This window comes from Zingiber officinale, chromosome 6A, assembly GCF_018446385.1.
Source record: "Zingiber officinale cultivar Zhangliang chromosome 6A, Zo_v1.1, whole genome shotgun sequence".
Classification (NCBI taxonomy): domain Eukaryota; kingdom Viridiplantae; phylum Streptophyta; class Magnoliopsida; order Zingiberales; family Zingiberaceae; genus Zingiber; species Zingiber officinale.
The window spans coordinates 119,744,166-119,759,675 of NC_055997.1; the positions used below are offsets into that span (position 1 = coordinate 119,744,166).

At 35.8% G+C, this 15,510-nt stretch overlaps 2 protein-coding genes across 6 annotated transcripts; one reads left to right on the forward strand and one right to left on the reverse strand.

Moving 5' to 3' along the window:
* Nucleotides 1-1,026: 1,026 nt before the first annotated feature.
* Nucleotides 1,027-11,309, reverse strand: LOC121997751. 5 transcript variants are annotated; one of them, XM_042552362.1, is made up of 10 exons: nucleotides 10,899-11,309; nucleotides 10,158-10,201; nucleotides 8,305-8,387; nucleotides 6,185-6,356; nucleotides 5,766-6,059; nucleotides 5,593-5,679; nucleotides 4,498-4,630; nucleotides 4,196-4,425; nucleotides 1,876-1,967; nucleotides 1,027-1,793 (listed from the first exon to the last, which is right to left on the reverse strand). In XM_042552362.1, exons 1-10 carry the CDS (start codon nucleotides 11,134-11,136, stop codon nucleotides 1,385-1,387), a joined length of 1,782 nt encoding a protein of 593 aa, XP_042408296.1. In that variant the 5' UTR covers nucleotides 11,137-11,309; the 3' UTR covers nucleotides 1,027-1,384. The 5 variants fall into 5 exon arrangements, with proteins under 5 accessions (XP_042408296.1, XP_042408298.1, XP_042408299.1 ...); XM_042552364.1 differs by having other exon boundaries at nucleotides 8,305-9,394; nucleotides 10,899-10,994; XM_042552365.1 differs by having other exon boundaries at nucleotides 8,305-8,988; nucleotides 10,899-10,993.
* A 969-nt stretch (nucleotides 11,310-12,278) lies between these two features.
* LOC121994351 (heat shock protein 90-6, mitochondrial-like) lies at nucleotides 12,279-15,448 on the forward strand. Its single transcript, XM_042548420.1, has 9 exons — nucleotides 12,279-12,528; nucleotides 12,954-13,157; nucleotides 13,231-13,304; nucleotides 14,214-14,339; nucleotides 14,440-14,533; nucleotides 14,628-14,711; nucleotides 14,823-14,966; nucleotides 15,044-15,157; nucleotides 15,349-15,448. Exons 1-9 carry the CDS (start codon nucleotides 12,430-12,432, stop codon nucleotides 15,427-15,429), a joined length of 1,020 nt encoding a protein of 339 aa, XP_042404354.1. The 5' UTR covers nucleotides 12,279-12,429; the 3' UTR covers nucleotides 15,430-15,448.
* Nucleotides 15,449-15,510: the final 62 nt, after the last annotated feature.

Here is a 15,510-nt window from a genome sequence, read left to right on the forward strand (position 1 = left end):
CCTTGAGGTGGAGGTCGGCTTGGATCAAGAATGAGTGGACTGTGACGAAGAGGAGAAGATGAAATGAAGTAAAAGAGAGTAGAAGAGGAGGTGGGTGTTTGCTAGATTTATTTGGGCACATGCTATGTCTCTTGATGGGAGGATAGATTGAGAAGAATCTGTACGAGTTGGTGGACGAAGAATTGCCAAGAGAATTTGTTATCTTAATCGAGTGAGTGAACGGATGATGCTCTACTGGAAGTGAGTCAGTAACTTTGGTTACCTTTGGTTGCTTGCTCTGATAGATCAAACTTTGTTACTTTTTCACTTTGACAGATTCAGAACTACTGAGATGAAAGAATCAAATTTTAAGGCAGTTCATCTGGATCGAGCCGACTAGTATGAGCTTTGAGTACCACTGGCTTGATGCTTAGTGGAGGGGAAATGTGAGGGTGAATGGTAGAGGCATGGAGTGTCAGGTAGATATAAAGAGATGCAAAAAGAGACACGATGCTAGCTTTATGATCTGGGCAGGGAAACACAGCAGTCAATTATGGAGCATCCTTATCTGATCCATTTGATGTAACTGCAGTCAGATGTCTGTTGCTGCTGCAAATAGTTTGAAGCTCAATGAAGATGGTAGGGGATCAGAGCTCAAACTCGGACCTAGGTCTCGATCCGACCCACTTGCCATTTTAAACAGCTTTCATTTTGTAAGGAGTCAAGTTGCATGGTTGGAAACTCAAAACTTAGTATGTTTCAATTTTGGACTCCAAGTTTCCCTTGCCCTAATCCAAGACTCGTGTTAGGCCTAGAAGATATGTCATTGTGGACCGAGCCAAAGCCAGACACAACCTGAAATTGAACCAGCTTGAAACTGTCATGCTCAGGCCAGACATCAGAAGGAAAACAGGCTTCAATTGTCAATGGAGTTCTACTAGTTTTCCAAAGCTTGGATGAAGATAAATAAATATTCCTTCAAGTCATATTACAAGACAATATTAAGCATAAAATCCATCTTTTTGGCAGTAAAAAAGGACGAGGAAATTTGGATTAACCACACAAACTATGGTAAACGCTTGTCCTTCCCAGCTTTCTACCAGTAATATATATTCCCTACTCAATCTTATACAGTAGTTATAGATACAAAAGTAGCTCTTAAACTGTTTTCCTTGGTTAAACATCATATAACTTTTTCTTTATCAACTAAGCCAACTCAAAAAATGATTAGCTGTTTGCTTAATCTGTAGGACAACCAAACACACTAAGTGAACTGGATTCGTTGATCAGAATTACTTCACTGTTGTATATTGCATACCATAGAGTACAAGTTAAGCACTCCACAAGTCTGTATCTTGCTGAAAATAACCATCGGCTTCCATCTTGATTGGTATTTCAATAACCACTAATAGAGTGCACTTTCTGTGTTCCTAAACCAGAATGATAAGCTGCGCTGATCTCCAGATCCGAACTTGAACTGCGGCTCTGGTGTGTCAGTCACAGTAGGGTTGGAAGTAGTTGCTAATGAGAAATTGAGGCCACTGTTAGGGCAAGGTGAGCTAAAGATAAATGATGGCATGTTATTAGCAGCAGAGGTAGGCATTGTGGACATGGCAGGTGAAGTGGAGGCAGGCATTGCTGGTGGTTCAAGGGAAGCAATTAAAGAGGTGGAGCTGGAAACAGGAAACTTGAAGGGTACGTATGTTGATGATGAAGTCAAGACAGGCATAGATGGCGTTTTGGATGAAGCATTTAGAGGTGTGGAACCAGAAACAGCAACCTTAATGGCTGCATCATAACTCTTCTTATTGGCCCTGAAATTAGATTGGATATTAGATGTATATGAGCAACAGAACAAGACAAGCATCCAAGAAAGGTAGACTTGTTTTTACTAACCCTGGCAATTTATGGTCTTTGGTCATTGGAGTTGGAGTTGCAGACAGCAAAACCGCGTTATCATCTTTGCTCATAGTTGGCATGGCTACAGCCTGCATGATGAATAGATTTAAGAATTGTTAGTTTGCAAACTATGTTATAGAACCAGCCCACAACATTTCTAACGTAGTTGTAAATTAGCTATTTCCAACTCACACAAGAACAATAGAATTAAGCAACAAAATTGAAACAATTCCATTCGCTCTTTCTTTCCTTCATTTTCTTTTCTAAAAGGACCATATGTTAGATTGACTGTCAAACAAGATGGCCAGATGATTACTAGATTCATCGAAGCACATTATTTACCATTCCTTTGGGTGATAATTATCATGTACACAAACCAACAAATTGCCACCATGCCAGGTCAATGCAACACTAATCTACCAACTCCATAGCCAAGGTATCAAGTTTGCACCAAATTACCAAGTACAAAACTCAGGATATCAAGTTCAATATGAATCAACCATGTCCAGGTGAGCCATGTAACCAGTGGTCCAAGATTCAGAACAACTCCACAAAGTCCAACATCAGGGCACAAGCTTGTAGAAAACTGCAGTACATTAAAAACACAAATTAAACAGTATTCATCCACCTATGTATCCATACACCGACGATAATTCATCACTCTGTTTTTCCATCCCTTTGGGTAAACAGGCCCTAAGGCTGTGTTTACTTGATTAAAAGTTAAGAAAGGGAAGAGAGCTTACAAAATTGCATATGAAACACCACTATTATGAACTTTTTTTTTGGGTCACTTTTCCACCCCTCGTATTTCCATCTAAGTAAACAACCCTCAATCCCAAGCCAAAATTGCCAACATTGTGGATGAAGGCACCATTCTTTCAAGTCCTTCAAAAGCAATATCTCCTCAAATTTCTGAGACAAGGGTAGTATTCTCTCAGAAGATTTGACCTGATAAGATTGGAAAAATGAGATATGGGACATTTCAGAAAACATGGATACTGCAAACAAGGAGTCATTTTCCAGTTTGGTGTCATATTCCTCTTTTTTTTCAAGCTCTCTTCTGCTTGTCATATTTTCCAAACTAGAAATTTTCAATTTGGTCAAATCCTAAATCCTGTCAAATTTCTTTTGAGTCAAGGCCATAGCCCAGACGATTCCAATTCTATCTCACTTAGTTGGAATCTTCAGGATCAGGGTAGTTCACAATAAAAACACTCTAGGATCATATTCTTCATTTTGTCAATTTCATTCAGATGGAGCTACATTCCTCTTCCATATGCTTCTTTTAGTCTATCCGCAGGCCCCTGAGGCTATGGTGCAGCGGTAGGACATCCAGGTTGTCACCCAGACATCCAGGTTGTCACCCAGGCATCCGCGGTTCGAGCCCTAGCTATGACGAATTTGCAGGAATTTTTCCTCCAAACTGGGCACGCGACTAAAGGATGTTGGGCTCCTGGGCTGCCCAACTGCGAGCGCTTCCCGATTACCCTGGTGGCTAGTGGGAAACTTCCGTGGGGTCGGGCCGTCACCCCAGGCTCGACGTTACCAGCCTGGTTAATCATGTTTTTTTAGTCTATCAGCAGACTTACCATTCCACCAAATTGTCATTTTTCAGCACTCCCAATTATATAAATCTTCTCTAATTCTGTGGTTGTTTTAACATTCTATCAAATTATTTCATGTAAGACCATACTCTGCTATATCCAATCTAACTAATGTCATCATATTAAATACTCCACTTAAGCCAATTCTCCATTCTATCAAATTTATTCGTCTAAATAAACCATGTAATAAGTGAAAAGGGAAAAAAATAGCACTTTGTCATGCTTATTTCATACTGTAGCACCTCTGTTGCTTGTACTCAGGTTATCTCAAACCATTCAAGAAAAAAAAATCTTAGAGCAATATGAAGCAAGAATATAAGTGGTGAAATTTCATTGCATTATATGCTTTAATGTAAAAAATATTTCGAGTTTACAATCCTAAATTGGCAAATATGATGCAGCAGAAAGCTAAATAAGGTTAGAAGGCAGTTTTTTTCCACTCGTTTATAAGTTTCAGAACAATCATGTGCAAAAATATGCTCCTGAGAACTAAATTTCAAAGTATAAGAAAGTTTATCCATTAGATCACCAACTTCTAAACGTCATATTCATCTCATTGGAAGCTAACAATTTCCTAAATGTTCATGTTAGATGATAAGAGAGTTCAAACAAATAAACAAATAAATCTCCAAGTCTAGAATAAATATTTGCTACTGGCTTGGGCAGAGAAACAAATTAATCAGACATATGATAGATTGGAAAACAAAATATACCTTTTCTTCAAAAAAATTTTCTTCCTTACCAACACCCTTACTGAACAATGAGGCTTTTGCCTCTTCATCATCAGCAGGTTTCTTTGCATGGCAATCAGTAGCAAAGTTTGAGAAAGATTTAATTTCAAGTACTTCTGGATTTGCATGTATCAGCTTCTCCTTGGGAGAAGGAATGGTTTTATTGAGGTGCTCCAGTATTTTCATAGCTGCTTGACTGGATTTTGGTGGAACTGAATTAAAATGAACATTTTCAGAACCTTCAACAATGTGGTAATTCAAGTTTTATGCCATGGAATTTTTACCATAATTTGCTTTCCAAGTGGAAGATAAGTTCTTCATGGCATTTGGAATTGATGATGGCGTAGAGGAAAAAATAGCAAGATTTGAATCAAGTAATTCTTTGGAAGGAGTTGATGCATCATACTTTGGGGGAACCTGGTGTATGAATAGGATGGAGGATATAAATCGTCCATACATATTGAATAAAAAAGAGGGGAAACAAAGAAACTCAGAAAGTGCATAATAAACCAACAATACAACAAGATTTATCTCAGTGGATATAGAATCAAATGTTAATCCTTCATGCCACTAGCAGGTCTAATTAACAAAAACGATTTTCTAATATATGTACACTTAGTAACCTCATGCTAGAATTTGAATAAATATCCAAACAATGGAGGAATAAAATCCATGTGATTGACCCCTTATAGCTAGAACAAACATGGCTTCATGATGACAACCCAATCATCCAAAATCACTTTCCATTATGTTAAAGAGTTTCTAGTTTACTTTACTCCATCAAACCTTCGAATTAATCAATTCTACTTGTTCAAATCCATTGGTTGTCTTTAGCCATGCTCACACAGCCTTAACATATTTTCTGTTATTTTTTCATCAAAATAAGCTACAACTAATTGCTCATGAAGTAACACCTTTCCCTGCCAAGTAATTGCAGATGTCAATAAAACTTTTCTATTTATTATTTTTAAATTAATCAATACAAGGGCCCAAAAAGCATGGCTAACATAAATTTTATCATAGCCAATGAGGTGCATGACAATTAAAAAAAAACTCTGGATGTGCCTTGAAATTTAAACTGCTCAGACTTTATCACACATCTTCGTCAATATCTCCTAGCAGCTATTTTTGAATTACAAATTCAAGATATCCAATACTACTTATGATTTCGAGAAAATCAAAATTATTTATTATCTTTTCACATTTCATGTATTCAATCTAAATTGTACTTGGCTCAAAACTAGAAATTCTAAAATTATCATGGCAATATAAGTGTTGAATTTATTAAGAAAAGGGAAATTGCTTATTCGCTAGCTACATCTATCAAATAGCAAGCAAATCTTATAAATTTCTCTTTTGGAATCAGAATAGAATTTTACTGTGATGCCACTAAGAGCAGTAGAAGATTCCTTCCACCCAAATGATGAAACAGTTTGAGTCCTTCGACGTTCTCCACCATCTTGAAACTGCTAACACTCAAAAGAATTGGAGACTTAGTCTTAAAAACTAAATTTAGCAAACCAACAGTGCAAATATGAAGTAAACTACAAACCTTAGCTTTTGAGAAAATCGAACCAGAGTAAGGAGCCCGTCGGGAACTAAATGGCTCAACCTTGGATCTAGAAGTTTTAAGAGTAAGATGGGTTTCATTATTCTCCACAATTGCTCCAGGCCAGCATACAGGCGATCTAATCACCGATGAGCAAGCGATTTCTGATGCCAATGCATTATTGTCTGCAGTCATATTCTTTAATCCTGACTTGCGAGGTTCATGGAAAGACTCAGTAACCAGTCCTTCCATGTAGGCTTTTGCAATTTCAACAGCTGAAGAACTAACATCATTTACCTACACAAATTGAACAAATAGGCAATTTCTTTAAAATGGCACATCAACAACTAAACCAACATTAATAGCCAATCGGTTAGCAAGGACATGTCTAGGCCAAAAAGTATTCTAGAGTTTAATATTACAACTTTCATCTTTAAATATTCCTCAGGTTTTGGTGTTAACAAATGCCCAGGCAGCACAGTAGATTGTGATTTAATTGAAACTTTTTGGTTCAATATGCCTTCAGTTTCTCCATGGCAATCAAAGTCTCTCGTCCTTGACTGCAATAACTCCTTCAAATAATTGGACTGTTCTCTGGACAGGAAGAAAAGCATTAACATACTATTCAATATTCAACCTGACTATAAAATTATAGTAAGAAAAGGATTAACATATTATTCAACCTCATTATAGGATTATAGTAAGAGATGAATCAGCAATTTTCACTAGGAGCAACTGAAAGATTTCAGGGTAGAATAAGTGCAGTGCATAAGACAAACAAAAAGTAGGTAAAGCAGTTTCTCCAGTGGCAAACAATTCCAAAAATAATATGTCTACATAAATGCTAGTCCAAATGCCGCTTAGATTCTCTCAAATTTGATATGTAAAATTAGAAATAAGCTAAATGCCACAAACTTTACAAGTCAAGTTGTTAAACTTTGACAAGTCAAATGGATAAAGTTCATTCATTCAGCTAGTGCAACATGAGAGATTTGAAATGACATCAACAAAACTCCCTAAGACAATGAAATCATGCTATAAATTGGTCGTGAACTTAAAAAAAAATTGGTTTGCCATATGATGAAGAAACAAATTAGTCGTGACTTGAAATTTTTTTTTCCCATCAACTAATAACTGTAACACTTAAATTACTTTCAACAGGTTTAGATTTCAAACTCCGAAATGATTTTGTGAAAGGTTTAGTCCTTCTCAATTTAAGCATACAAGATGATTCGTAGCAAACTGTAGCAAAGCCTGATAGGGTACAAAATGCAATTAAAACATGCCACTTTAAAAGTGACTGGTCCAATAAAATAAAGTGGATAGGGTCTAATTTAAATTTCATTAATTTTATAGTTTAATATACAATTTCGTTAGTTTTAATTTTTATTAAAACTTAATCTATTTTGCTTGTAGAGACAATGCTATGTTAAAGCCAACAAAAGAAACTGCAGGTCATTGTTCAAATTATTCAATCAATACTACCAAGTTTTCTACTTCAGAATTTAAATCCACCTTTTCTTTACTAGCAGTTTTGAAATAAAAGAAAAGGGTTATTTTTAGAACCTTGCTGCATTCACCTTCATTCAATCGGCCAGTCCTAAGTGAGATACACCCTCATAGAGCTCTTAAAAAGCTCAAGTGGAAAAGGTCAAAGCAATTGGCCTGTCAGTATGAAATGGAAGTCACTTAGGAACTACAATTCCATTTAAAGGCATTTTCTCATTCCCCACCTCCTTATTTTTAATTGACTTGCAGTTTCTCATGTGATCCCATAGGTTATCAATTGTGGCAAAAAGATCTTTCTTGGTGTCGCATTAAATGTACAGAGCCAACCGGCTGAACACAATGGTTTAGCTACATTTTTTAGTGGTTGTATTCCTTCGTAGTTGCACAACCCTCTCTCAGAAGCCACAAGGACATAGCAATACACTTGCAGGTAAAAAAATGTAAGAGAAGACAAGACTTGGTTGAAATCTATTTTGTGCAAACTTCCCACATGAGATTGAGATCAAGAAGCACAGCAACTTTCAATAGATAACTCGCTTGCATTGATCAAATAAGAAAGTGAGCTTAATTTTGTTGGTTCGTTTAATTTAGCTCTTAACCAAGTCTTTACATTAAAAAATTAGATTAGTCAGAAAAAATCTTTCTTTCTTTAGTCCAAAAAAGAAGAAGAAAAAAAATCAATTTATTGTGCTTTGATTGATCGTGTAACTTTCTTTATAGTCGTTGTCATTCAAACACTCCTACATTGGAATTATGAGAGGAAAGACCATGACCATTATGAAAGAGATGCTAGGTATGAGGATCTCAAAATCAAAATGGAGGATGGAGTTAGATAAGCTATTTGGTCAACTGATAAAAGAGAAGTGTCTTGCAGAAATAGATAGGAATGATTAATTACCTTGTGTTCAATATTTAGTTCATGAAACATAGATATGGTATGAAAGTTGGTTCGGGAGATTCACTTCCAAAACAAACAAAAGATGCGGTCGAAAAGAAACAAAAAACAGACTTGATCTAAACAGTATATACTTGCCTAGAAAATGTCCTTTGCTTGAGCCACAGTTCAACTTCAGCGATCCCACTGTTGTCACACATATTAGTTGCTTCACCAAAGACCTGATCATTAGAAGGATCAGCATAAACCTGATATTTTTCAGCCCCCAATAAAGGATTAATTGCCTGCATATCTGACACGGGAATTTTCTGCCAGAAGTTGTGTGGATGGACAAAGTGAAATGGTATGGCACAACTTACAAAACCAAGCCATGCTTTTGTTGGAAGATGTTTTGAAATTAAATTCATCAAGGGATTCAAACCATGAGAGTTTGCTACATATGATTACAATATACAGAGGACTCTAATAAAATAATAGAAAAATTGTAGTTTGCACATCTGAATACACCATTCTTGAAGTCAATTGTACTCTATTATACAAGATCTACAATAGCCGTCAATCCAACGAAGTTGGATCAATTACATGGATCCTTTTTCCACCAATAAGATCTGTGCACTGCAGTATCTAAACAATAGTGACGATGTAGTTTGAACACAGTGGTACAATAAGCTGAACAGACCATTCTTGCAGTTCACTGAACTCAATTATACATGACCTACAACAGCCGCAAGTCGAACTATGTTGGAAGTTGGTCCACCTATGTTGGATCAGTTGCATGGATCCATTTCTGCCAACACGTGCAGGGTTGTATCTTCAGGAATACTAACAAATGTTAACACAAACAATGATGACCCTTAGCTATGATGAAAAAGGTGGAAAATTATGTTAATATTGTATTGGCTGGTACATTTCTAGCACAAGCCTCTGACATGTCACTGTGCATGTCAGATTTTGCTCTAGAAGATCACCACTCATGGAGCCCTTAATCCATGTGAGTGATCTCTGTCATGTATTGCAGTCACTGCTCACTAGCCATCACAATTGGGGAAAACTTCGAAATAGAAGGTAATTACTATGTCATAGAAAATATGAACTGAAGGCAGAGACCTAGGTTGGTTGTAGCTCACAAAAATAGCATGTTGGAAACAATTATAGCATGCCAGCTTCCAAGCTGCAGCATCCAGCATCATGCCTCAGCCTGAATTTGATACTCACCCCAATGCCATATCTGAGCATGTGCAGAAGTAAAACACTTATCTTCTAAACCTTTTGCAACACTATAATTTTGGAATGAAAATCTGTTAAATACCGAATTTTATCTTATACAAATCTTTGTGTGCCTTAAATTATTTTGTTTTTCAAATTTTAGATACTAATTAAGATGAATGGAACCAATATTTCAGGTTGGAGGTCGATTGAAGTAGGGTTAGGTTTGGGTAGAACCCATTGAGTAGACATGATAATTAATCAGCTATTGGTTTCAAACTGAACTTGATTTGGACGCATTTTGGGCACTTTAAGGCTGAACCAAGTTAATAGTTGGGATAGTTGGGTTATGTACCTAAGCCAATTAATAGTAACTAAGGATTCACACTTCCATAAACCTAAAATCAACCATTAGAAATCTAACAAAATTTTAAGAGAAGAATACAATTTATTGTGGAAGGAACTTTATGGATACATACAATGTTTGCAATTTCTTATTTGGAAACATTAAATTTACAAGAAAATATGTAAATAGTCTACATAGTTTTGTACATATTTTCCAAAAATCACAATTTATTATGATTTTAACTTGACAAAAACTTATATGAAAGTCCTGCCAATTCTGCATCAATATCTTGCATGAATGATATCAGTTTTCCAAAAGCCTGACATGATTAGCAAACAACAAACACAAGTATAGATAAAGTAGTAAACAACTTATTTGGAATGTATAAAGGCCAACCCAAACAATATCAAAGTAGAATTAAGGTGGTAGTCCTCCTTACATTACGAGAAGAGGAGGGCCTATCATTATCTTCTTGCATTGATTCTGCAAAAAAAATCAAATTAAAGGAACTAGTCAATTGAAAAGATTAACAACTAATATTTAAGATAGGATCTTTGTTTGTAACACATTCAGAAATTAAATTGTACATGACAAGAATGGCAAGATTCAAGCACGTGACAGAGACAAAAGAAATGTTTTTTTTTTCCTTTCAATTTTACAGTTTATATTAAGATAAATGATCGATGATAAAAGTACACAAACTTTTATATTATTTATATTATTTTAATTACACAATATCTACCTCTTGATATAGATGTTTACAAACAATTTGATAGAAACAGGAAAAGTGAAAGACAATGGAGACTAAACCTATTCTATTTTAGGGAAAAAATAGGATACTTATTCTATTCTAATGAATGAAGACAAATTAGGAATCCTAATCTTTTCTCTAAATGAACTAGTTGATCCAGTGTTATTCGCTTGATCTTTCCTGATCCATTCAACTATGATTTGTTATTCTTCGACAACCAATAACATAATACAAAAAAATTATAAAACAATGTAATTTAACCACACAACAATCTTATGAGAACCACAGGGAAAAATATCTTTCCTTTTTTCTTTTTTTTTTTTACTTAAAGGACTTGATTCCACCACTCCTTCAAGAAGACAAGACCAAATCTCCATGAATCATGAAGTCTACCAAGGCAACATTAATAGAGGAAGAGAGAGAACATACGAGGAAGAGCTTTGGAAGTCGAAGGCCAAGGATCTTGAATAAGCGCGGAAACAGAGAATTTTGGAGAGAATACGGTGGGACTGGGAGGAGCAGATATCCAACCGAACCCCCTACTTCGCCCAGTAAGCTCGGGGAGATCATACGGCGTGAGCGCAATCCTTGTCCGTAGTTCCTTCCGTGTTAGCTTCCCTCCGGCGCCTGCATAATGACCATCCTCATCTACTGCCTTCCGCTTCATTGCGTCAGTGATCGAACCCTACGACGCCCTCCTTCTCCCTCCCTTCACTTCCTTCGACTGAGTGGGACGGGATGGAATGGAATGCGTGAAGAAGAAACCGTCGCCGGCCTCCCTCTGACCACCGCTCGACGCTCTGCCCTCCGACATACCAGTGGCAGACAGCAATACAAAAAGTGCATAAGGCGCTCTTTCGGACCTAGGGCAATAGCAAATCATTAAACGGGCCGGACTTTAGGATTATCGTATCAGCCCATTAACCCGATAATTAAGTTGACAGACACCTCAGTCAACTCCTTCTATCGAATACTTTACTAATGTCAGTCTAATGACCTCTTATTTTTTTTAATAACTATTTACAAGAAAAATTCATATTCATATTATTCTTTCTTTTCACTTTTTTTCTCTTATAATTAACTATTGAAAAATTAAAAAAAGTATTTTATTTTTATTAAAGTTCATTATTTTATATTACATTTAGTGTTTGAAAAAAAATTATTAAAAATTAAGGGTCTTAAAGTAAAAAAATTATTTATTTTTTAATTTAATTTAGTTTAACTAAGAAAAAAATATTTTTTATGTATATTTTAATTTAGGATTATTGTAGTGATTATTGTAGTTAATAAGAAAATGCATTAAGAATTCCTTGGTAGAAACTCCTTGAATGTGGTAGGAGGAAAGGAGCTTCTTTGTCTCTTGTTTTCGGGAAAAAACGGTTCATATTCTTTTTATTTTATTTTATTTTATTTTAATTAAAATAATTATTTTAATTTTAATTTAAAAAGTTAATATTTTTTTATTTTAGATTTTTTATTTCAAATAATGTAATCTTTTTAATTATTAATATTATTTAATGATAAATTTATGAATTTAAATTTTATTTATATATAAAAAGTAAAATATAATAAAAAGATGTGGGACTTATAGAAAAATTAGTTAGAGATTTTTTTCATAGTAAAAAAGATGTGTAAAATTTGTTATGTGGCGCAGATGTGACAACGGAAAACTCATGGAGGGATTCCTGTAGTGTGGACTCGAACAGATCTGACCATGCCACGTCGACCATGCGTCTTTTCCAGGATTCGTCGAGCCATTCTGGGAATCCTAATGGGTCTCCGGAAGCATCCGCAGCAGGCACACGGAGCTCCGCCCAACCAAACCCTACTCCAGAAGTTTCCGCTGCTCCGCTAAAACCCTAAACCCTGTCCCCATTTATAGCGTCTCAACTTTGCTCGTCAAAGTCGCTCTCTTTCTCCTCCCAGTCACCGTCGCCAAGGTTCGCAAGCTGTGGCAAAGATGCTCGGCGCTTCGAAGCGATCGATAGTACATGCGGCGCGGTCCGCCGGCTCTCGCTACCGCGCAGTGGCGTCTCGTCTCTCCGCCTCGTCTCCCTCGGTGAGCACATTAACTTTTTGTACTTCATCCATTTCCATGGTAGAATGGATTAGGCGGTTTGCGAAAGATGACGCCTTGGATTGATATGAGTGATTGACGTTCATTAGGCTCGAAATCTCCAACATAAGTTCCATTCTTTTGAGATGAAACGAATTTCTTTTACGACTATGTAAAGTTACAATTTTTAAAACAAATAAATGGAAAACGTTTTTCGTTAGTGTGCTTCTTCTGTTAGATAATTGAATTGGTTGTAGTATGCTAGCAGAAAACATGGAATCAATCTAAGCTTTAGGTGTGATATTGTTTACGTCAACCCTTGATGGAACTTTTACTATTAGTCCTACCCAGTATCCCATCAGTCAAGCAATGAACTTTCTGCAAGAATAAATACTAACTGATCTAACTGGCGTTTTTTGATTTGTCAGGTAACTGAGAATGAATACCGAACACCTGAGGTTGCACCACACAGGTTTCTTTCAACACTATGCGCACCTAAAAGTAATGGGACCAACTTTGGGATGCACTCGAGCTTGAGGCACAGCATGCTTGTTTGCAATCGTCTTGAATCAACTGCAGCAGCATCTGATTCACCCGAACCATCAAGTGAGAAATTTGAGTATCAAGCTGAGGTATGCTAATTAAAGGGCTTATTTTGTTATTTTCTTCAAATACAAACTTATTTGAGTCCTCTGTAATTAATAGGTTAGTCGCTTAATGGATCTCATAGTACACAGCCTATACAGTAATAAGGAAGTGTTCCTGCGGGAACTCATCAGGTTGGTGTTGCATGTCCTTTTATCATGTTATTTGCATTCCCAAATGTTTTGGCAAACTGAATTTCTATCACATTCTCCACTTATATTGTTAATACTATAGGTATTTATGAATTTAAACAACAAATATCCTCTTATTAGTAGAACACTAAAACATTTTGGATATTTGTGCCTAGGAATAAATTATTTTCCACTTATTATTATTCCCAAGTTCCTACCCAAATTATTTTATTATAGTTGAAGGCCATGGATGCTACAAATGGACCGGTGCAACTCTCTTCAAATTATTCTTCCGCTGCTATGTGTAATGATATACTATTAAAAGCCTTTAGTTCTATGTTCGTTTTTGTAACTTTTTTTTTTCACTCTGTCCCCGTGACCCCTCATGGTGGGAGCTTTGTGTGCCTGGTTGTCCTTTTTTTTTCATGTTTATTGTGCACTATATATTTTGTTTCTGCAATGGAACTCTACATTGATGAGGTTTTTGTTTGTTATTTTAATTCTGCAATCTGCATATATAAAGTTTTTTTTTTTCTACAGAAGCCTTGCTAACTGTAAATGTAATTGGTTATTGATTATTCTATAATTAAATTGTTTATAGAGCAATTGAAGTAGGATATTTACATTGATATAGAAATTTCTATAAGAAATAATGTAGAATGTTCAGAAAGGTAAATATAATTAATGATGATTATAAAACTGAAAAATCTTGTTATTTTTTGTGCTTCTCTCTCTTCAAGAATGATCATTAAATATCTCTGGCTTTGAACACATACTATGTTTTTGCGTTACCGCTAGAGAGTCAATGTCATAAAAATTTGTTAGTGTGTTTCACATTAATGCAAATACTCTTTGCTATGATATTCTGCTGCTTTATTTCTGTGTTATTTGAAAATGTAAATATAATTTCAGCAATGCAAGTGATGCACTTGACAAGTTACGTTTTCTGAGTGTCACGGAGCCTGAACTTTTGAAGGATGCTGTTGATCTCGACATTCGTATTCAAAGTGATAAAGATAATGGAATTATTACAATCACGTAAGTACTTCAGTTGAAGAATGAGAGTGTCCATAGTAATCACTTCTTTTTGACATTTTCAAACAACCATGGCTCAACCACATTATTTTCTCTTCATCAGTGATTCTGGAATTGGTATGACTAGACAAGAGCTCGTAGATTGTCTTGGTACTATAGCACAAAGTGGAACTGCCAAATTTTTGAAGGCTTTGAAGGTATAAGCACCATTATTCTTCCTTTTCTTATATCTATAAATGTTTCTATATTTAAATTTTTTAGTTGTCTCATGTGTTTTGCCTTGTTATACAGGATAGCAAGGATGCTGGCGTCGATAGTAATTTAATTGGCCAATTTGGTGTAGGCTTTTATTCGGCATTCCTCGTGTCAGACAAGGTATATCTCAAACCTTGTTTATCTTTATTATATTAATATTCGCGACTTGGTAAAAGTCAGTTTATTTTTAGTTATGATGGGTTAAGTATCGTATTTTTTTGTGCATAACAGGTGGTTGTTTCAACAAAAAATCCAAAGTCTGAAAAGCAGTATGTATGGGAGGGAGAAGCTAATGCCAACTCTTATACAATTAGGGAAGAAACTGATCCAGAGAAGTTACTTCCTAGAGGAACACGTCTGACGTTGTATCTTAAGGTCTGTGGTATTGGTTTTTGGTAGACAGTGAAGTTTCCTTTGTCATGGTTTCAATCTCACTGTTACCTGTTACTCAGCGTGACGACAAAAGTTTTGCTCATCCCGAGCGGATTCAGAATCTTGTGAAGAACTATTCTCAGTTTGTTTCTTTCCCAATCTACACATGGCAAGAGAAGGGTTTTACTAAAGAGGTATGTGTCAAGCTGTCACTGCCAGTTGCAAACTGCCTACTAGTTAATACAGTATTTATGATCAAGCAGTGCTGATAAATTATTCTAAACCTTGAGAAACTAATTTAAATCTTTCTTCCAGATTTTTGCAATCATACTCAAACTTCAATTTCTTTCTGACAATCTTGGGTTTGTTATTTTGTTTGTACAAGGTTGAGATAGATGAGCCTCCAACTGACTCCAAAAAGGAAGGTGATGAAGATCCAGATGTAGAGGTACTGATAATGTGGTAACTTTGTGATTTGACATAGTTTAGAAACTTTCTACTCATAATTTGTCTATCTATATTTGTACTGTTGCAATCCTTACAGAAG

Coding starts and splice junctions, on each gene's coding strand:
- LOC121994351 (XM_042548420.1), top strand. CDS start 12,430: ATGCTCGGCGCTTCGAAGCGATCGATAGTACATGCGGCGCGGTCCGCC. Junction 12,529..12,953: donor TCTCCGCCTCGTCTCCCTCG/GTGAGCACATTA, acceptor TTGATTTGTCAG/GTAACTGAGAATGAATACCG. Junction 14,967..15,043: donor GTCTGACGTTGTATCTTAAG/GTCTGTGGTATT, acceptor CCTGTTACTCAG/CGTGACGACAAAAGTTTTGC.
- LOC121997751 (XM_042552362.1), bottom strand. CDS start 11,136: ATGAAGCGGAAGGCAGTAGATGAGGATGGTCATTATGCAGGCGCCGGA. Junction 4,426..4,497: donor CACTTGGAAAGCAAATTATG/GTAAAAATTCCA, acceptor ATTTTAATTCAG/TTCCACCAAAATCCAGTCAA. Junction 1,794..1,875: donor AAAGACCATAAATTGCCAGG/GTTAGTAAAAAC, acceptor ATCTAATTTCAG/GGCCAATAAGAAGAGTTATG.